The 22,328-nt window shown below is 38.9% G+C and overlaps 1 protein-coding gene across 3 annotated transcripts in view; it reads left to right on the top strand.

Annotated features, from left to right (window-relative positions):
• LOC146607974 (kalirin-like) overlaps positions 1 to 13,313 on the top strand; it is a 53,246-nt gene extending 39,933 nt beyond the window's left edge. For all 3 annotated transcript variants that reach the window (XM_085348449.1, XM_085348450.1, XM_085348448.1), the window contains 16 exons: positions 3,809 to 3,865; positions 3,961 to 4,067; positions 5,161 to 5,292; positions 5,380 to 5,493; positions 6,723 to 6,793; positions 6,877 to 6,943; positions 7,053 to 7,156; positions 7,238 to 7,307; positions 8,504 to 8,590; positions 8,959 to 9,051; positions 10,301 to 10,351; positions 10,881 to 10,958; positions 11,493 to 11,678; positions 11,760 to 11,931; positions 12,515 to 12,660; positions 12,749 to 13,313. In XM_085348449.1, coding sequence (XP_085204575.1) covers positions 3,809 to 3,865; positions 3,961 to 4,067; positions 5,161 to 5,292; positions 5,380 to 5,493; positions 6,723 to 6,793; positions 6,877 to 6,943; positions 7,053 to 7,156; positions 7,238 to 7,307; positions 8,504 to 8,590; positions 8,959 to 9,051; positions 10,301 to 10,351; positions 10,881 to 10,958; positions 11,493 to 11,678; positions 11,760 to 11,931; positions 12,515 to 12,660; positions 12,749 to 12,934 — 1,721 coding nt within the window. In that variant the 3' untranslated portion in view covers positions 12,935 to 13,313. The remainder of the gene's footprint in view (positions 1 to 3,808; positions 3,866 to 3,960; positions 4,068 to 5,160; positions 5,293 to 5,379; positions 5,494 to 6,722; positions 6,794 to 6,876; positions 6,944 to 7,052; positions 7,157 to 7,237; positions 7,308 to 8,503; positions 8,591 to 8,958; positions 9,052 to 10,300; positions 10,352 to 10,880; positions 10,959 to 11,492; positions 11,679 to 11,759; positions 11,932 to 12,514; positions 12,661 to 12,748) is intronic.
• The last annotated feature ends 9,015 nt before the right edge of the window (positions 13,314 to 22,328 follow it).

Genomic DNA, 22,328 nt, shown 5'->3' with positions numbered 1-22,328 from the left:
GGTGTTCTTCCTCGTTACAAACAATAGAAGCTTTAGTTAAAAATAAACTCCTTTTTAGCAGTCGTGTTTATTTTTATTCATGCTTTGTTTTGTGTTTTATGGAGTTTTATTTTATATTTTGTTCCAAATAAACTTGTTTTATTTTTCATATCATTTTACCTATTGTAAAAAAACATTTTTTATAATTTTTTAATTTGGTTTTATTATTATTATATTTTATTCATTTTATGTAGTGTTTTTTCTCACTTTGTTTATACTTCACTTGATTTTATGTAGTACTTTTATTACTCTACCATTTTATTATTACTTCGCTTATTATTTTAAATTATTTTAAGGTTTTTTCTTTTCATTCATAGGTTATTTATTTTATTACATTTATCATTGTAATTGACTTGTGTTAGTTTATTATTACTATTACTCTATAAGCCACTCCCCCACAGCATCTAAACCCACCCTCTGTGGGTTTAGATGCTGTGGCTCCACCCCCCAGACCTCTGACTCTTGTTTAGTGTCATTCAGCTGAGAGCAGAGAAACACCTCTGTCAGTCAGTCTGCCTCTTTCTTAATATCTCTCTGAATGGACTGATGTGGAAGCATGCGGCGGGGCAGAGGTGCATGCTGGGATTGTTCGGGCATTTGGGAATGGATTGTGCACGAGCGAGAGGACGAGCGAGGTGGGTTCACACTGAGAGAGTGAGAGAGAGACAGAAAGAGAGAGAGAGTGACGGGTGTTGGAGAAAATATATGGGTGTGCAATGGTTAATAAGTAATAGGTGTGTGTGTGTGTGTGTGTGTGTGTGTGTGTGTGTGTGTGTGTGTGTGTGTGTGTGTGTGTGTGTGTGTGCGCGCCTTTACAGCAAACAGCGCTGCAAGAATGTGAACGATGTGTGAATATGCATGTGTGTGTGTGTGTTGTGAACAGGACACGCAGGTTTTCCTTTTTTGCATGAAAGACCTCACACACACACAAAGTAACACAGTGCAGACAGTAGGTGTGCGTGTGTGTGTGTCCTTCAGTGATTATTTTACAATAATCAGACTGACTAACTGGTGGATTTGTTTGAGTTTTAAGCAGCCATATTCATATCCACAATAATCAGCAGAGGTCTGTCCGTAATAAGAATCTCTTGCTGTTGTTTTCAGCTGGCAAACAACAAAAATGTCAGACAGTCACAGTTTGTAAAGCATGATTTTACACTGAGACTAAATCCACATGAATGTTAGGAAATCAGCAGAGTTTCATCAACATAAAACCAAATTTGAGAGAAAAAGCAAATGAATGCCTGTTTCCATCCACACCTGCCAGGTTAATATAATTTTGACTGAGCAAAGTTTCCTAATGTATGGTCAAAACTGTTGATCAGGATGTGCCAGAACAAGATGTTTCTGTTCCTATATCTTTGATGTCGCCCTTCCACACTTTCTTCTGATTGGTGGACTTCTGGAAGCTTGCCGAGGGGCAACATTCAACCATTTGTCAGATTCAAGTCTTTTATTTTGTGTGCATGGAGACGATTGTCACCTTTCAATAAGAAACCTAGTTTAATGTCAAAAGCGTGGATTTTGTCCAGAAAGAGCGGGTAAGCATCACCACGGCAACAAAGAAATAAAGCTTTAAAGATCTGGAAGTTGTATTTTAGCCCAAACAAGCGGGGTTTTTTTGTAAATCCAACACAGGAGTTTGTAATGCCTAAACCTGACTGAAAGTCATATTTTTAAGTAATAACACCTTTAAAAAAAATAATTCTGGGTAAAACACAACTGAAATACACAAAATCAGTCAAATATTTATTTATTCAAATGCTCACTCTTTAAGGAAAATGTGCTCAGTGTAACCTGAATGTATTTCATTTGACCAGATTCCATTAAAAAGTAACATTTTACATTTTGTTACATGTAACAAAATAACATTCTTGCAAAAATACAAATTATTTGTAAAAATCTGTTGTGTGTATGATTCGAACTCGGGTCTCTGAAAATCTGAAATGATTTGCCCCGACACCACCAACCTCCTGACGTGGGCTGCTGTTATTATCTGATACACGTGCATGAATCAGAACATGGAAACACTGACGGGAAGTCTTGAAAAATGTCATCAGAAGGTTGTCTGCTCTCAGTGACGGCCATAAAAAAGAAATAATTAACTATTGACTTTAGTTTGGGGTACAGTAAATGTAGTGAACATTGTCCCATTACGTAAGAATTAAATAAACTTTAGTCTTAGACACAATGCAAGATAACTACATGAAGCTGCTTCTTAGTTATGAAAGGAAAATTCCACCAGGGTCGTTTTGAATATTTAATTATTCTCATTCAAACATAAACTAAAGGAAAAACTTCAAACAACACCCTCAAAGAAGTCTTTGTGCCCAAACTCTTCTTTCTACAGTAAAATATTGATTCCAGTAGATCTCATGTGTCAGAACTACTTGCACTAAATACTGTTATTTAGTGGTTCACCGAAGCGGAGGCAGCAGGAGTTCAATTGTTCTGAGGTAAAACGCTGCCGTCAGTGGGCTCTGCTGGCTGCAAAGTGTTGTAACAACTTGTCTGAGGTCAAATAAGGCAGCGTATATCTAAATATACCACACACCTACTCTACGGCTGATTTTAAGTCATTAAAATAAATATCAGTTCTAATCTATCATAATCAGTGTGTCTGCATGTATTAATTGTTATTAATGGAGTTATCTTTAATCACTTTTATTCATTATTTCATGTGTGCTGAACATACTGGATTCTTTTAATCTCAGTTTGTATATTTATTTATTGTTTATTTTGCAGGTTTTTGTACTTTCACAAGTTAAGCATTAACTTTTAAGTCATAGATGCTCACATATATTTACATGTAATATTATTTTATTGATCTGTTTTCAAAATCATATTGTAATGCACTTGATTTTTTTTACAGCCTGTAGTTGTAATTTTTGAGATTTTTTTGTTTGTGTTTGTAGTTTTATGCTAATAGTTTATTCATTCATTCGTCAGGTTCTTTGTGAGTCCTGTCTCTGTGCCTTTTTGTTATTTTGCTCACTTTTCTGTGTGGTTTAGGGTTTTACTTGTGAATCACTTTAAACTTCAGGTTTAAACGAAAGATTCTATTAAAATTAAATTAAGCTAGGGTAACTAGCTATCAGTAAGTCCCTCATACCTCCTTACTTCAAAGAAACCAACTATCTTTCATGACTGGTGTGCATGCTTTTTTGCTGAGTTAAGGTTGTTAAATTTTCCTTGTTGAGGGCTTAAAAAGCATGAAATTAGATTTCCAGAAGTGTTCATATAACCTAATACAACAATTTTTAGTCTTCTGCTAAAGAAGAAGAAGAAACTGTGTTATTTGTGTCTTTCGGGCTTCACAGTAGTTTCTGTTTTTCTCATTTAACCTCACACCTTCTGGTATTTCCAGTCCAGTTTTTTCTTGTTAACAGTCTGATAATTAGGGCTGGGCTATAGCACACCGTTCACGGTAATACTGGTATAATGTTGGGCTACGATAAGAAAATGAAATATTGCGATAGAATATGGGTAAAACGCCTTTTGGTTAAACTGTCAGCAAGGAATTTGCATTTTCACTGATTGTTTTTTATATATAACTTTAATGCACATAAAAAACAGCTGCTTGGTTTAGTGAAAATACATTGATTTTTTTTTCCACTAATAAAGTTGTGGAGTTGTAAAGTATTTTGTCTAGTGTCAATTATATCGTCAGTTATATCATTATCACAAATTTTCAAATGTATATCGTGATAAATATTTTTGGTCATATCGCCCTGCTCGACTGATAATCTGTTTTTCTTTGTGTCTGCAGAGTCGAGTTTGTACAGCTCTGAAAGTTCAGGCCTCCAGACTCAGACTACTAGCCAAAGTGAGACCACAGTAATAACTCTGAGCACCCATTGCACTCAGAAAAGACAGCACTAAAACTCACCTCTGACCCCTCCCTGCCTTTTCTTCTCTCAGGTGCCACCTCTCCCACAGTGTTTGGAGTGGGAGGGGCTCCAGCAGGAGGCGCTGTGGGCTCACCGGGGGCGAAGCGGAGCGGCTCTGGAACCGGGAACACTCTAAAGGTAACAGCTCGCTGTGAACTGAAATGGGAGAATTTGGGTCAAATGTGTTAACATAAAGCGGCTTGAGGAGGGCTTTAGTTATCTTAATTGTGGGTTCTCTGGTATTCTCAAAGGGAAATGCAGATATGCACTTTGTGTGTTTGTTGTGATTTGTTAATGCTGTGGTTTATGGTCAAAAATACTAAAGAGGAGTTATTGTGTTTGTTTTTATTCTAGGACTCCACTCCAGTGGCTTTGCATTATTCACAGCTAAAAATAATCCTTCTTTGTCTTAGAAAAGCAGTTCATTTGTGTCTCAGACAGTCTGCTTTAGCTTCTGTCTCCCATCAGTCCACAAACTTTTTTACTTCTACTTGGGCGTCTTTCTGAAAACTTGCTGAGGGGGCAGCATCCAGAGCTGCCAAGGTGTCATTTTGGAAACACAGCATTCAGAGCAGTCATAAGAATTGAGCTCTGGGTTCATAATATTTACTTTTGCATATGTTCACATCATTACATGAAATCTGAAACTTTGGTTAAAATGAGCATTTGATACTGTAACTTTAAATAGCTCCCCTTTAAATGTAATGGATTATTAAAGTTGGAAGCATTAGCTCACAGGAAATGTTTCCTCAGTTTTTATCATTGTGTCTAAATTGTATGAGTGTTGATGTGTAATCATAGCTGAATCTTGTTTTGTGCATAAATGAGTGTTAAAAAATATATAAAAGAAAAGTAAAATTGTTGGTGAAGAGCCAAAATTTATTTTAATGTTGTGTATTAAATAGTTAAGAGAAGCTCTTTTAAAAAACAGATAGTGGAAAACCTTCTGTAGATCAAGAAAATCTCCACAAATTGCTCTTCATATTTTAAACTTGGACTGGATTCATGCAGTTCTCAGCACATCCTATCAGCACACTATGAACTAAAATGTAGTTTAAAACCAGATGACCACATTTGTAACGTGCTGGGTGACATTGATGAAGCTCGTATCACAGGTAACTCTGGACTCCTGAGTTTTTAGTCCCATTTGTACCAGCTGTATGAACCGTAGCCTTGGTGATACAATACTCAGTGGCATCAATAACGGTAACTACATTAACTGTTGCTGCAGCGCTGGTTGACTAGTCCGGTGCGGAGGCTGAGTCAGGGAAAAGCCGATGGACAGAAGAAACCGCCAATCAGGACGAGGAGGCGGGACAACAGGACAGAGATGACCACACCCCTCACAGGAAATGCGCAAATGGTGTGTAGACACCCATCCAAATGATGGGTTAAAGACACAAAATAGTAATAATGATAACATAAACTAATTGCTTCTTAAATTATGTAGAAGGCGAGGAAGGAGGAGGCAGGGCATAGTGGTGGGGAGGAGGAGCCAGAGGAAGAAAGCCACACCCCTCTACCACCCCCAATGCAGATCATCAAAGACCCTAACAATCCTGAGGTAAGAGTGGCTCTGTTTAAAGCTAGAAATGTTTAATGGCTGAAGATGAATGTGGCATAAATTTCTTAATATTGTATTTGCTGCTTTAGTCACGAGGTAAAAAACCTCTTCAGAAAACTTTTTGAATAACTACAAAAATAAACTAAATGTTTTTATACAGAAGAGTGGTTTATTTGAAGAGTTTTCAGTCCTGATTCAGAGTTGCATGCAGCACAGATAGAGCACTAGTGGAAGATACTAGTGATCCTCATATGTCTCCTGCCAGTGGACCTCATAGTTACATAAATACCCTGCACTGGTTTGAGTCATATCTATCTGGTACATTTCAGTTTCTTCGTGTTACTAAAGAGAGTTACTCATGGAGTTCTGTAGGTTCTTGTGTTGGGATCAGTACTTTTCATTGTATACATACAGGTAATATTATTAGGAAACAGCATACATTTTCGTTGTTGGAGTTGATACCCAGCTGTAGGTACCTATGAAACTAGTTGACACAAATCAATTAATTAAACTACAGGCATGTCTTCAAGGCCTGAAAGCCTCCATGGCATATAATTCCTTTATCCAAATTTGGAAAAATGGAGGTTACTGAACTTGGTCTTAAAAACCTTGGAAGCATGGTGTCTAAGCAGATACTGACTCTGGATGGCATTACCATGGCTTCCTGTTAGGAATCTTGACCCGATATGTCCGTAAAGGCACACTGTAAGAGATGTCGGACTGTTTTTTTTTTCTTGCTGTATTTCTACATTTCTAAACATCCTGTCTCAGAGTGATGCTGAACAACTAGTTCAATATGTGTTACCTCTATGATGGACTATTGCAATTATTATCAGGCTGTCCTAAAAGATCCCTGAAAAGACTTCATTTTATCCACAATGTTGCAGCAAGAAAACTGTGAGACCATATTTCTCCTGTAATGGCTTCTCTTCATTGGCTCTCTGTTGTATCCACAATTATATTTAAAAATCTTTCTCGTCACATATAAGGTCTTGACTGATCAGGCCCCATCTTATCTGAAAGATCTCATAGTAACGTATCGCCTCAATAGAACACTATCAGATTACTGGCTTGCTTGTGATTCCTAGTGTATTTAAAAGTACAAGGCGGTGCCTTCAGCTTTCAAACTGTGTACAGTATTCACGCTGTTTTCTTGTCATCAATAAAAGATTACAGTTTTCTGAGGTTACACAGAACTCTTTTAATTTCAGCCTTTTCTATTTCTTCAGGCTCTAGACTCAGATCAGGGATCAAATGAATCAGACACGGAGCAGAGAAACAAAGCACTAAGAGGACGCATGTAAGACAAACCCAAATTTATTACAAAGTCCAAGTTTTGAATGCATTTTTAAGGAGACTTGAATTTTGTGGTTCTGTGTGCAGGTTTGTCGTTAATGAGATGGTCCAATCAGAGAAGGACTATGTAAAAGATCTGGGAGTGATAGTTGAGGTGAGACACAAACATCACACTGAAAGAAAGGACCTACTGACGCTCCACCCAAAAGACTCTACAAATGTCAATCTAAACGTACGACATGTTCTCTGCTGACGTTTCTCAGGGCTTCATGTCCCGGCTGGAGGTCAGAGGGATTCCAGAGGAGATGAGAGGAAAAGACAAGATTGTTTTCGGCAATATCCAGCAGATCTACGACTGGCACCGCGAGTCCGTGCCACAAATGCACACGTGAACAAACACACTTCATTATATACACAAAGATGCTCACTGGGTGTTTTTCTGTTTCAGCTTCTTCCTGGTGGAGTTAGAGCGTTGTATTCAGAATCACGACCTGCTCGCAGACCTCTTCATCAGACATGTGAGTTCTACAAACAAAATGACTTGTTCAAAACAGAATATATAGCATGGCTCTGACCTGAGACCTCAGGGACTCAACTCAGAACTCATTTGTCTTGACTTTGGGCTTCATTTAGAACTAGATTCAGGGCTCAATTTATTTATTTTTGTCTCAAGATATAGGAATCAGGATTCAAATAGGACTTGGCTCATTACTTTTTATGGCTTAGCTTAGAACTTTGTTCAAAGTTTCACTCAATTGTCAACTTAAGACTCAGCTTGTCCCTGCATTAGGACTTGACTTGTTTGTCCTGGCTTAGACCCACAATTGATTATTTGAATATTCACATGATCTAAGATGTGAACAAAGATGTGGATCATTACCATGATCTGGGGTTACCACTGAAACCACTGTGAGACCTTGCCTCAAACCATCAGTGACCTACTGAAGTGAGCGGGGGGTTGACGTGCCTGGGAACATGTCTTCCTAGTCCAAAGTGGTTTCCTGGAAAGAGTGACCAATGTTTTATAAATGCAGGTGAGTCTTTTCCTGTTGAGATGACTCCTCCATGTTGTACCATACATTTATAGAGTGGCTGTTTGGTTTCTTCTATAAAAGGGTCCAGGCCCTCCTTGCTGCACTGCACTGCATACCATGATGTTCATCTTGCTTTTAGGAGTTTTGTCCTTGCAATGAGCCAGTTTTTGTCTGCTAGATTTACTACGTCTGAAGTGCACTGGGATGCCATGCTTGGAGAAAATTTCCAATAAACATGATACAGGAACAGAAAAAGTTGTTGTCATTCTGTTTCTCCCTAGTTGGTGTCTGGCATTCTTTCCTCTGCATTTTCACTGATTTGATGAAGGCCCAGTTAGGATAACCACATGTTCTAAGAGCTTTGTTTACGTCTGTGTGTTCCTGTTCCCTTCTGCCTTAGAGGGAACCTCCTCGCTGGTCCCAAACAAGTTTGTGTTCCAGTACCTGGTGAGAGTCAAGGTCTAGCATGAGCTGAATAACTCAGAAGCTACAACAACATGGGGCTCAATTCTAAATTCATGACTTGCTCCTGAGGTTGAACTTGGCTCGAGTTGTTGTCTGCACATAGGATTTGAGTTATCACAGAACTCAGGACTTCTTGTTATTTGCTTGGGACTTGACTCAGGATGTGTTGAAGACCTAATACAACTATTTCTTTTTTACTTTCTTGTTTTTTACAGGAGCGTCGTCTACACATGTATGTGGTTTACTGTCAGAATAAGCCGAGGTCAGAGTTCATCGTCATTGAGTACGAGACCTATTTCGAGGTAATGCGTCGCTTTTCTTTTTTTTTCTCATTTCTATACTTGGCTATTCTTTTCTGTTGTTTTTTTTTTAATGATTATCTTATAGAATAGAATCGAATAACTTTATTATCCACATCAATGGAAAGTTGTTTTCAGTTCACCAAGCCATAAACAAATAATCAAATCAACCCGTAATAGTTTCTTTTATTTTTCCTTTCCTGATTTTTTTAAACATTACTATCTTAAAAGTTAAAAAAGGGGGAAAAAAATCGAAAGAGCAGGCTTTCCTAAAATGCACGTTCTTGAATGGACCTTACAATAGTAAAAATCTGCCAAAAACTGAAACTGAACCAGACCTTCTATCTCTGTCTCTGCCTGTCTGTCTGTAGGAAATCCAGCATGAGATCAGCTGCAGGATGTCCATCAGTGATTATCTGATCAAACCAATCCAGAGAATCACCAAATACCAGCTGCTGCTCAAGGTCTGTGAAGAACCTGTCAACATGATTTGTGTTTACACTAACTGCTTAAATGAAACATTGATTTTAAAATATATTTAATGCATTTTTGGTGGAACCTGAATGTTACAATGGAATTGCTGGTATCTGTGGAGTAAGTTTGGGTATTTTATATCCTGCTTAAAAATGCATCTGCCCAGAGACCATAGAAGACAATTACCCAGTAGCTAAATGTGGTACAGAGGTTCTTTTATTATTAGGGTTATTAGGGTTTGTGTATTTTCCCTGACAAATATGGCATAAAACTAAAAACCAAGCTAAATTTGGAATTTGACCGGAGGTGCTGATCTTGATTATAGACTGGTTGGCTCTCAGGGCAAAATATATCGGATGAAGAAATTAAATTTCACTAGTGTGAATTTTTTCTTCTACCAGTGCAAGAATTACATGAAAAAGTATGAAGAGAGTTTACAGATGAGAAGCAAAAAAGAGCCGTCAGGTGCTCAAAATAAACCTTAGACTCAAACGTTAGAAAAGGCTTTTCCTCGCAACATGTCATGTAATACAACTTATACAACTTAAAATACAACTAAAAATAAATATAGTTTCATGCATCGGTCAAAACACTCCACTCCAGGTACAGGACGCCCAGCTGAAAACGCGTCGAGTGCCAGAGATTCACAGAATTTACAGAAAATGCACTATTTTGTGAATTATATCGTTATCGGGATGAGAAATGTCTTCTATCGGGATACGAGATTTTGATCATATCGCACAGACCTATTGGCTCTTGCTCCAGGCTTGGATTAGAACTTCGGTCAGGTGGAGTTTTTAACTTTTATTGAGGGACTTGATTCAGGACACAACTCGGGATGCAACTTGGGATTTGTTGTTTTTGAGTTGGAGCTGACCTCAAGACTTGAATTGACTCATTCTAATGTTGTCTTTGAAATTAGCCACGATTTGACATGGTTTAGTATTAGACTCAGAAATTATTTCGGACTCAACTCAGGCAAGAAATGTGTGGGTTGTTTTATTAACTCCCTTAACAGTTATTACCTGTGCGCTCTGATTGGTTTACAATGACAGCCTTCCTTGTAATGGCATAAATTTTGTACTTTTGGGTAGAGCTTTTTGTGAGAAATCAGAGATAAACTCATCAGTTCATCATACCAGCGTGTATTTTAAGATATTTTCTGATGTTACACTTTAAGGACACACTATGACTTTGGCTGAAATTCAAACACTTATATTTTTTCTGTTTGTTCATCAGGATTTCCTCAAGTATACGTCGAAGGCAGGGCTGGACTGTGAGGAGATTGAGGTAAGTTTTTTCTTTGCTTTCCTTTTCTGTAAATCATCTCATAAACTTTCAAAAACATCAAACAACTGAACCACAGCTTTGTTCGTGTTTTTTGTTATTGATCAGTTTTAGTTTGATAATATAAAAACAGTTGTGTTGTGCCACAAACTGTTCTGATAATACACAAAGGCACAGAGGATCTGCATTCTGGGAAACAGTTTATTTACTGAATTTATTATATTTTCATTCAAATTCTTGTGACCTTTAAACTTTGTTAAATTTTTTGTAAAAAATAGATATTTATTTTTTAAGCTTTGCTAAGAGTTGTAAAAAAAAAACTCTAAAAGACAACAAACACATGAGTTTTGTTCTTCAGCAGACAGCTGTTTCTGTCTCATAACCAACTAGCAGGAGACAGCAAAGAGCTGCTGCTGCTTCTGGCATAGTGAAGATCGTTATAAATGATTTACACGAGATGGTGAATCATCGCCCTGAGGACTAACACAAACTTTTGTAATATTTAGTAACTGTGTGTGTGGTCTGTGTACAGAAAGCGGTGGAGCTGATGTCATTGGTTCCAAAACGCTGCAATGACATGATGAACCTGGGACGCCTGCAGGGATACGAGGTACACCTGTCTGTCCACCTGTCCGGCTGATTTGTTTTGTTAGCAATTTGTTGTCACTAGGACAACATAGTAACATAATTGATTTCATGCTAATTAACACTGAAAGCTCTGAAAGAAATTTGATAATATTTCAAATTTTAAGTTTCCATTTTGGTCTACTAACACAAAATGGACAAAAAGCAGAACTGAGCCACGCAGAGATGAAGGACAATGAACAGAACCCAGAGGAACACCATATTACATTGATAACAGCACACACGGCATAATAATGTTGTTGTGGGTGCTGCTACCGAGCTCTACAACAACAGCTTCTCAAGTAGTTTGTGTGCAATTTACCTGTTTCAGGCACATATTAATTCAAAAAAATTAGAAATGTGTGTAGAAAGCACAATACAAACAATTAACAATGACATATATGAGGCATGTACACAATTTACTTTTGCTGATTTCCTGGAAATGTAAAGTTTGCTGCAGGGTACCTGGACTCTTATCCATCGGTCTTTCTTTCTTCACTCACCTCCTCGTGCTTTCCAGGGAAAGCTAACGTCTCAGGGGAAGCTGCTGCAGCAGGAGACTTTCTGTGTTTGGGAGCAGGACGGAGGCGTTCTGTCTCGCAGCAAAGAGCGCAGAGTTTTTCTGTTCGAGCAGATCATCATCTTTAGCGAACTGCTGCGCAAAGGCTCCAACAACCCAGGATACCAGTTCAAGAACAGCATAAAGGTCAGACTGGTCAGCACTGTTTAGACTCGACACCGTCTTGAGGTCTGAATTAGGAGTAATTGTGTTATTGTTTGTGTTCAGGTGAGTTATCTGGCAATGCAGGACAGCGTGGACGGTGATCCCTGTAAGTTTGTGTTGTGGTCTCGTGGGTCAGCGGAGCGCTTCACGCTCCAAGCATCTTCTGCCAGCATAAAGATGACCTGGGTAGAGACCATTGCTTCCCTGCTGGATGCCCAGAACAACTTCCTGTCAGGTAAAAACCTTGTCAAAAACATTCCTGAAATATCTGAAATATCCATTATGTTACCTGTCCTAAAATATCCTTAATTCTCCTTGGAAAATTCCCTTTCATTGTCATTGGATCACCACTGATTTTGAAATCTCTTATTCAACTGAAATGCTACTGAATCTCAATGGAACATCTTTTATTATCTTTCTCATATTCCTCAAATACTTTTTGTTTTACCCTAAATATCTTTAAACCATATTTAAATAGCCTTAATTTCCCCAAACCACCCTTAAACATCTCTGTTATGTTAGTAACGTTGGGCTTGTGTTAACGTAAACCCCCCTTAAGTCACCCTTGAAATCTTAGAATACCTTTCGAAGTCTCAAATCCTCTGCAAGCTGTTCAATCTTTGTTTAATGCCAAATGAATCCAATTTCCAAATTTCCCAAAAATGTCTTCCTTACAACCTCCTTGAAAACTCCTTGAATCAATCAAAAGTATCATTTTTGTGAACAACCCTCCAACATTCCTAGATCTCTATGAATCACCTTAAATCTCACTGAAACAGCTCATGCATATCCATGCTGCATCTAATCTGTGCCCACAGCTCTCCAGTCTCCTATTGAGTATCAGAGGAAGGAGGGCGTGATCTCTGTGACACGGCCACTGTCATCAGGAAGGCCGCCATCTGCACCGCCAACTCCCAACGGTCACGCAACTCAGCCTCCTCCTGACAGTGAACAGGAAGATCAGGTTTGAATCCCTCCTTTCACTTTCCTTGTGTACCATAAGTTCTTGAAAAACTTTCTTACATCAGACCATATGACCTTTGACCCTTCAGGAACTGGTTCTGGTGCTGCAGGACTTCGTGGCGGTGCGGGAGGATGAGATCTCTGTGTTTCGGGGGGAGAAGGTTCAGATTCTGGCGTCCAACCAGCAGGGTCAGAGTCTGGTCTATCGGCCGGCCAACAGCGATTCGCCAGCCGCCGAGGGCTGGGTGCCACGCAGCGTGCTCAACACACACTGACATTTACACATGAACAAACACACACTGGCAGCAGGGTCAGAATCTGGTTTACTATTAGTACATACACAAACACAATGACAGCACTCCAAATACTAAATGCAAAATGGGTCAAAAGCATGTTGGGAAATATTTGTGCAGCAAAAAGGTAAACATGACGATGGCAATGTCTGCGTGTCTGACACTTTGGACAAAAATATGTCTCCTCCACTTTCTCATTTTCTCACCTGATGAGATTTTTCAGAAACAATCATTAGGAATTATGTGAAAGTTTTAAGCATTGCAGAATATCCTTAATATTACATCTGGGTCCAAGGGGCAACCCTCCATAGCAACTTCATGGATCCTCAAAGTGTGTAACAGTGGAGCTGGAGCATACTTGCCTGACATCAACAAATTAAAGTGTAATTAGTGTTCTAGTTGGTTGTTTGGTTTTAACTCAAAATTTCTAACAATCTTTGTAAAAAGTTGATTGCAGCTTATTTGAAGTCCAGAATGGTGTGATTATGCCTAAAGATTGTTCTCAGTCAATAGCAGTAGACTAAGCAGAATAAACTAGACCTTAATATCCTCAGGCATCACCTCCAGAGAGGTAGCAAGGTTGAACTTGCTAAACACCTCACCTAGAAGGTGTTTAACAGGGATCCTAGTTGGATGTATGAACCACAAGTGGATCCTTTCATTGTGGAATAGATGCTCTACTTTGAGCCTGTCCCAAAAGACCAAGATCCTGATCCAGTCCAGACCCTTCGGGCTATTATAATTTCTTCTGCTTGAATCCTCGTATCCAATATTGGTCCTTGGTCTCTCTTTGGTCACTATTCACAGTTGGCTATGAATAGAAAAGGACAGATAGTGTTTGAGTTGTAGTTGATTGATGTAGAATCTCAGGATCTTGTTAACATGTGGGGGATATAAGTGGGTCTTTGTGGTGAACTCAATCCAAATGGAAAGCAAAGATTTGCCTCGTGTTTCTCATGCAAATACAGTGAGTGGATTGCGGTGTTTGAAACTATAAGGAAAACTGTTTCCTTCCAAAGCATAACCGACTCCATCACTTTCTTCAGTAATAAAGTTGAACCATATCGATTCAGCAAAACAGCACAAATAGCAGTAGTAACATTTCCCTCCATTTTGACTGTCAATGGTGTCAAGAGACTCCAGAGTCAATGGACTAATCTCGGCTGGTCCAGTTCTTATTGGGGGCCTCCTGAGGTTTTCCTACGACAGACAACAAATCTCTCCAGAGAGTTTGGTGTCCATCCTCAGTTAGGCTTAAAAAAAAACCCAAAGGTGAGGAGTTCAACAGGCATCCTGCTCAGATTTCAGGACCAGCTCAGAGTTTTCTCTTTCACAAAGTAATCTCTACCTTAACATTTTTTTCCATTGTTGTCTCTTTATGTAACAGTGCTATGACCCATCAGAGGGTTAGGAACTGGAGAGGTAGACACTGCCATCATTTATGCTCTGAAGGTTTCCTGACATGTTTCAGACCCTGATTACTGTTCAGCATTTTAGACTTTAAACACACACACACATACACTCTCCCAGCAGCAGGTACTGTTAGTATCCTCCCTCATTCCTGGTGCTTTAACATTCAGCCAGAACACAGCTCTTCACCTCGTTCTATCAGACGCTGCCGTCAGGGTCCAAGCAACCAATAACCCACTCTTATGACTTCACAAACTGTTCTCCGTGGGTCAGTGGAAGGGAGGTCATATGACCATCATTACAGTCATCATCACCACCATCCAGACGGGGACTCCAGGAAGAAAAGACAGTCAAAAAAATAAATAAATGAAAGCCTCCTGGACGAGAAGAGGCAAAAAGACCTATCAGCCAATCAGAACTGAGTTCTCTACGCGTCGTTCTGTTAATAGTGTGTATAAAGAGACTGAGGACACACACACACACACTTCATACACACACCAATGCTATGATGAAGATGCAGATGAAGATTACTATGAAGATAATTAAGAATAATAGAATCTGTTTTTCACCTTAATAGAGAGAAAAAAAATGAGAGAAAATGTTTGTCATATTAATAACTGCGTGCGTGTGCATGAGAGCGAGGGAGAGCGTGTGTGTGCGTGTGTTAGTAACGCCGTCCTATGTGTGTGTGTGTTTTTCCACCGACAGTTAGGTGGTGTCCCGGTGTAGCGTTGCCATGACGAATCGTTGTGTTTGCGGTGACACCATTTTTTGTTTGTTTATTCGTTTGGTTGGTTTTTATAGCAAACCAGAGCTGCTGCCGCCCTCCTCCTGCCCCGCCCCTTCTCTGTCTTTCTCCAGTCAACAAGGTGGCCTCAGCTTTGGTTAGTTTGATATTCTGATTATGCATTTCTCATTCCTGTATATAGACCAGACGTCCAACTGCTACTCTATGTACTGTGGACACTGAACCGGTCTGTCTCTCAGCAGCCCAACCTACTGTGACTGTCTGTTTCTACTAAAACCGAAGCTGTAACCTTCAGCACGCTCTCTACCTGTCTCTCTCTATCTGTCTCTCTCTCTCTCTACCTCTCTCTCTCTCTCTGTTTCTCTGGTGCCATTCTCAGACAACACCCCGGTCCTTAAGGAGCTGCGCAGCCTGTCAGGTGCACTAAAGAGCGGTTAGGGTGGAGGATAGTGAGCTATGAAGCAAACTATGAATGATTTAACTGGTGTTAAAGGAAAAGTTTGAGTTCTTTCAAGTCTATCTTAATATAACTTCTTTAAACTGATCTAAAAATGTACAACCTGTTGGCAACAGCTTTCTGGTTTCTGTTAGCAGAATTATAATAACACTAACAAAACTTTCAGTTCCTCTAATGTCCACTTGATGCTGCAAAAATGAGTCCCTATACTTAGTCCCCCATGTTAAAATGTCCAACTTCAGCCTGCTACAGAAAACAGTTTTGGTCTAGTTTCCCCCTTTGTAACAACTGTATGGGGCTGAATTTAGTTCATAACTCACATGTTTAAACTGCATTAAGGCTTAATGTTTGCGTTATTAGGGGTGGGGCCTTGTTGAGTGACAGGTGACTATAGTGTAGCTGTCTGCAAGGTTTCACCTTAGTTATTTTGAAGTCACTTAGCTGGACCTTTAGGGTGGGTTTGAAGTGATTTGTGTAATTTGGTAATAAAACAGAATCACATCATCAACATATGGTGATATACGCATATAGCTTAAGCTCAGTCTGTCCTTTCTGGATCATTTTTTAAGGATCAAGAAATCAAATACAGAATACAAATCTCAAAACTATTAACCATCTATGATTTAGCTGTTTAAACTGTATTTGCATTTGTAAACAATAAATGCCCAATGAAATAGGTAGCTTGTAGCATTTCCAGATTATTAAATTTGTTTGGGAACTTTTTTGGTTTTAAAAAAAAAAAAAAAAAAAAAAAAAAAAAAGCTACAACAGAAACCAAGAAACACCTGATTCCTGTGCAGGTTTCAAAGGAAAATATGTTACTAAAGCTTCTCTTAATGTGCATATGGAATGTGATTGGGACTAGTATATTAAGACAGACTTGAAGGAAACCTAATGTTTTCTTAAAGGGCAACACACACCGATGGCACTTGACTATGACATTCATTAGACATAAACCTGGCTTTCTACTAAATGTCAAACTATGTTTGGCAGCATAGCTTTGATTCAGTCTGTTTCAAATATTTTTCTAAGCTGAATGGTGGACATCAGATTGTCCATAACTTTCTGGTTCAAGATGGTACTTTGGGTTAAATATTACGCTGTTTGGCAACATTTACTTTACTGGGTAATTTTGTGTTAAATCTCTTAAATATTATATTAAAAATCTAACGTTTAGCTGCAAATTACACAACATTTTATCACATTTGTTGAACAGTTTGTAATTCGTGGCTGTAATTATGAGGGGAAGCGTTCCTGTCTGCTTGTTGTATACTGGCTGAAAAATAGTTAATAAACTGTTTATTAATAAATAGTTAATAAACTGTTCTCTAAAAAAAACAAACATCCTTGCTAGCGGTTATCCCTGCTGTATCTGAGCTTCCGTTCAGCAGTGTAAATTCTTTTCTTTAGTATTTTAGACTGATAATACACTATAGTGCTGATTTCTCACAAGAGAAACAGTAAAACAAAACAGTATAGTGTGACCAATCTACTGTTTCTCATCTTTTTAAGGAAACAGATGTCAGTATACAAACTATTTCTCATACTCCCTGATACTGAATTTTCTTTTACTATTATTATTATTAAAATGTTGAATATGATGATTAGTTACTCTTTTTCCTTTATAATTGGGGATAAACTGGTTTCTTCAAAATACTTGTTAATTTGCAGCTAAACAGCAGCAGGCCTTTTCAGGAAACTGGAAACAAATTACACAAATGTCCAAGTTTGTAGTGAAAAAGCAGAAAAAGACAGTGTTAATGTCTTGTAATAGTCATTATAAATACCAACATCCACTTCTTCACATAAACATGCAAATACAAATTATGACTGTCTAAAATATAAGTTAATATCGAGTCCTTAAAGACCTTCAAGCTACTTAACATCAACATGACATTCGTCAGGTGAATGACCCTTAAAAACAGATGCCACTTTGGTCCTTTTACAGAGCTGGCAAAGGATTTTGTGTCAGTGTGATAACTGTCAATGCAAAAAAAAAAAAAAAAAAAAATTATTATAGTGTTCAAAATGCTTAAAACATGAGCAAGGTCACAACTTTGGAACTCGGAGTGCACCAGAAGGGTTTCGATTTGATTGCCGAGCATTTCAAAAGGAACTCCAACAGGTGGAAAGCTGTGCATTATGAAGAGTTTGAAAGTTAAAAGTATTTCACAATGAAGGTGCTACAAAGTAAAGCTTAAAATAAAATGTGGACCATGATTAAAGGTTTAAGATGGATAACTGTGCACTATAGAGGTGTTATAAGTTTGGAAATAGCACACAGCTTAGAAATCAGTGCACTATGAATGGTTTGAGGTGAAAGGTAGTGTACTAAGGTTTAGGATGAAAAATAGTACACTACAAAGGCATAGGGTGCTGTTTGAGACCCAGCCTTGTTGCCGACTGGCAAACTCAACTAACCAATCAACCAGTGTTATTTGTACAGAACTAACAGCTGCTAACTGACTGCTAACAGCTCTCTGTGTTTGTAATAAACGTCATTTTTCATCCAAAACAGTCTGTATGTGGCTTCTTCATCTGGACTTCTTTTTTTTTTTTAAATACATGGATCAATTACTACATTTATACATTATAACCATTTATATTTTGCATATAAAAAATGGATGTAGCCCAGGGGTGTCCAAACTCCGGCCGCGGTCCATTTTTAATTAGCCCGCAAGCAAGGGCGTAGATTTGGCATAGACGGAAGGGACGTGTCCCCATCAATATCCAGCGATTATTGAATTGTCCCCACCAATAATTTGATCTCTGCGAGTAAAGAAAAACAACTGTCAACGTCTCATTCACCCAGCGGTGCAGAAAGAGTTAAATTACGTTCTCTACTGGAGTCCTACGTCATGTGACAAATCTGGCCAATGTGATTGGCTGTGCCTTTCAGGGAGCTCTGTTTAGTTTTAGCAGCGGCAAACCTGCGCTGCGAGGAGGAGAGGAGGATGGCAGCAAAAAGGAAGATCCTGGATATAAGAAAGTTTTTTTCAAAGAAACCTGTCAGTCGCTTAAAGTCAAGTTCACTCATAAAATGTGTCCGTCACAATAACGTTACAGGCTATGCTAGGCTTTGGCCCACATCAGTCTAAAACTGTATGCAACCATGAATAACGTGTTTTGGAAACTAACTGCACAACAGGCAGCACTATTAGTTATCTCAGTCTCCCAGAGTAGCATTTCTAATTTTGATTGAAACTATCAGAGAAAACGGCAGCCTCGAGCAAGCCAGGATATTAGTTTACAGAGGCTGTTAAAATTATATGTCTAACGTTAAAATGTTAGTGACACAATAATTTCATCCTAGTGGTACTGACCATTGACTGTTTTCTACAGTCAGCGAAAGACAGCGGTGGGTTTGAAAACGATTTGCCGGGAGTCCGGTGTTCTCACGGGCTCTAGTGAGCCTTGCCTCCGGCTCGCTATAGGGCTTTGGAGCGTGATGTCACGGGGGTGGGCGTGGAAAGGATTTTGGCCCGATCCGCCATTTTGGGGGTCTAGCGCAAGTGAAAAGGGAGCGAAGTCACACACAACAGCCATGGTTCGTATTTGCTGTGTGGTCGGCTGCAATGTTCGATCACACGACCGGCAAGAGAATAAGCTTGAAAATGGTTTATCTTTTCATTCTTTCCCAACCTGGAAGCAACATGAGCAGCTCGTGTATCGATGTTACCAAACAAAGGCGTCTAGGCAAGGCAAGGCAAGTTTATTTGTATAGCACAATTCAACAACAAGGTGGTTCAAAGTGGTTTACAGAGACATTGGAAACAAAAACAAATAAAAAGCATGATTTAAAATTGATTAAAACAAGCAAACAAACAAACTAACTAAATAACAAACAAGCAAACAAACAAACATAACAGTATGTAAAAAAAAAAAAAAAATCAAAACAGATAAAATCAGAACAGTAGATAAAATCAGTAGTTAAATGTAAGTTTTGAAATTTAAGCTTAAAGTGTGGATTTGGTGCTTTATTCAAATGCAGCTGAGAACAGGTGAGTCTTCAACCTGGATTTAAATAAACTGAGTGTTTCAGCTGATCTGAGGCTTTCTGGGAGTTTGTTCCAGATATAAGGAGCATAAAAGCTGAATGCAGCTTCTCCGTGTCTGGTTCTGACTCTGGGAACTGATAAAAGACCGGATCCAGATGACCTGAGGGATCTGGAAGGTTCATACTGGGTCAGGAGGTCACTGATGTATTTTGGTCCTAAACCATTCAGAGCTTTATAGACCAGCATCAGAACTTTAAAGTCTATCCTCTGACGGACAGGCAGCCAGTGTAAAGACCTCAGAGCTGGACTGATGTGGTCCACTTTTTTGATCTTAGTGAGGACTCGAGCAGCAGAGTTCTGAATGAGCTGTAGTTGTCTGACTGATTTTTTTTTTAGGTAGACCTGTAAAGATGCTGTTACAGTAATCAAGCCTACTAAAGATGAATGCATGGACTAGTTTTTCCAGGTCCTGTTGAGACATCAGATCTTTTATCCTCGAAATATTTTTGAGGTGATAGTAAGCTGATTTTGTTATTGTCTTAATGTGTTTTTCTAAGTTTAGGTCTGCATCCATCAGTACACCCAAATTTCTCGCCTGGTTTGTGGTTTTTAGATGTATAGATTGAAGTTCTCTGGTGACCTGTAATCGTTTTTCTTTGGCGCCAAAGACTATTACCTCAGTTTTGTTTTTGTTTAGCTGGAGAAAATTGTGGCACAACCAGTCATTGATTTCCTCAATGCATTTACCAAGAGCCTGTACAGGGCCTTGGTCTCCTGGTGACATTGTGATATATATTTGTGTGTCATCTGCATAGCTATGATAGTTTATTTTGTTGTTCTTTATAATCTGTGCCAGTGGGAGCATGTAGATGTTAAACAGAGGGGGTCCCAAGATGGAACCTTGGGGAACTCCACATGTGATACTAGTCTGCTCGGATGTGAAGTTACCTATTGATACAAAGTATTTCCTGTTTTCTACGTATGTTTTGAACCAGTTTAGTACAGTTCCTGAAAGACCTGCCCAGTTCTCCAGTCGTTTGAGTAATATGTTGTGGTCAACTGTATCAAATGCTGCACTGAGATCCAGTAAAACTAAGACTGACATTTTTCCACTGTCTGTATTCAGACATATGTCATTGAACACTTTGGTCAGAGCAGTTTCAGTGCTGTGGTTCTGTCTACAACCTGACTGGAAGGCATCATAGCAGTTATTCTGTTTTAAGAAGTAATTGAGCTGTTGAGAAACTGCTTTTTCAATGATCTTACTTAAAAATGGGAGATTTGAGATCGGCCTGTAGTTGTTCATTTGTGTCTTGTCAAGATTGTCCTTGTTCAGTATAGGTTTTATTACAGCAGTTTTTAGTGATTCTGGAAACACACTTGACATTAAAGAAAAGTTGACGATCTGTAACAGGTCTGACTCCAAAGTCTTTGAGACCTTTTTGAAAAAACTTGTTGGCAGGACATCTAAACAGCAGGAGTTCAGTTGACCTAAGATGTCATCCAGGTCTTTGCTGTTAATAGGGTGAAACTGTTTTATGGTGTTTAAACTGTTTTTCGGTGGACACAGTACATATCCTGGATCTGCTGTTGATGTACCAATTGCTTGTCTAATCTTTTGGATTTTTTCTGTGAAGAATTTGGCAAAGTCATTGCAGGCCATGGTTGAATGAAGTTCAGCTGGCACTGGCACAGGAGGGTTTGTTAGCCTGTCAACTGTAGAAAATAAGACCCGAGTATTATGGCTGTTTTTAGTGATGATGTCAGAGAAGTAGGACCTCCTTGCACTCCTCAGTTGTAAATTATAATTGTGAAGTTTCTCTTTATAGATGTCATAGTGAACCTGGAGGTTTGTTTTTCTCCATCTGCGCTCAGCTTTCCTACACTCTCTTTTTTCATTTTAAACTAGTGTGGAGTTTCTCCATGGAGACTTTTTCCTTCCAGAGATAACCTTCACCTTAATGGGAGCAATTGTATCCATTACATTTAACATTTTTAAATTGAAACTATTGACGAGCTCATTGACTGAACCTCTGGACAGGTCAGGTGTTAATGGGAAGACCTGGTTAAAGATCTCACTACTGTCTTCAGTTATACACCGTTTTGTGATCACTGCTGTTGATATATTTGTGTGGGCTGAGATTTTACTTTCAAAGAAAACACAGTAATGATCAGACAGGCCCACATCAGACACAGTAAGGTTTGAAATGCTCAGGCTCTTGGAGATCAGTAGGTCAAGAGTGTGTCCTCTATTATGTGTGGCCTCTGTTACATGCTGAGTCAGCCCAAAGTTGCCCAGAGTGTTACTCAGGTCTTTAGTCCCTTTGTCCTGAGGGTTGTCCACATGGATGTTAAAATCCCCAACAATAATTACACAGTCGAAATCAACACAGATCACAGACAGCAGTTCACTGAGGTCATTAAAAAAGTCTGTGCAGTATTTGGGAGGCCTGTAAACATTAAGAAACAACTTTGGATGGGGCCTTCAGCTGTAAAGCCACATATTCAAAAGACTGAAAACTTCCAGGGGATAGCTGCTTACATTGAAATGATTCATTAAATAGGACAGCAACCCCTCCTCCTCTCCTGCTCACCCTGGCCTCACTGATAAAACTGTAGTTAGGAGGGGTCGTCTCGATGAGAACAGCTCCACTGTTATTTTGGTCCAACCAAGTTTCAGTTAAAAACATAAAATCAAGGCTGTGCTCAGTGATTAAATCATTAATTAAAAATGTTTTCCCAGCTAAAGATCTAACGTTTAAT

This window comes from Diplotaxodon limnothrissa, linkage group LG23, assembly GCF_057381915.1.
Source record: "Diplotaxodon limnothrissa isolate DT_005_m linkage group LG23, D_limnothrissa_male_GT1.1, whole genome shotgun sequence".
NCBI classification, from domain to species: domain Eukaryota; kingdom Metazoa; phylum Chordata; class Actinopteri; order Cichliformes; family Cichlidae; genus Diplotaxodon; species Diplotaxodon limnothrissa.
Note: the sequence above shows the minus strand (reverse complement) of the source record. Positions and strands in the feature narration are given on the sequence as shown.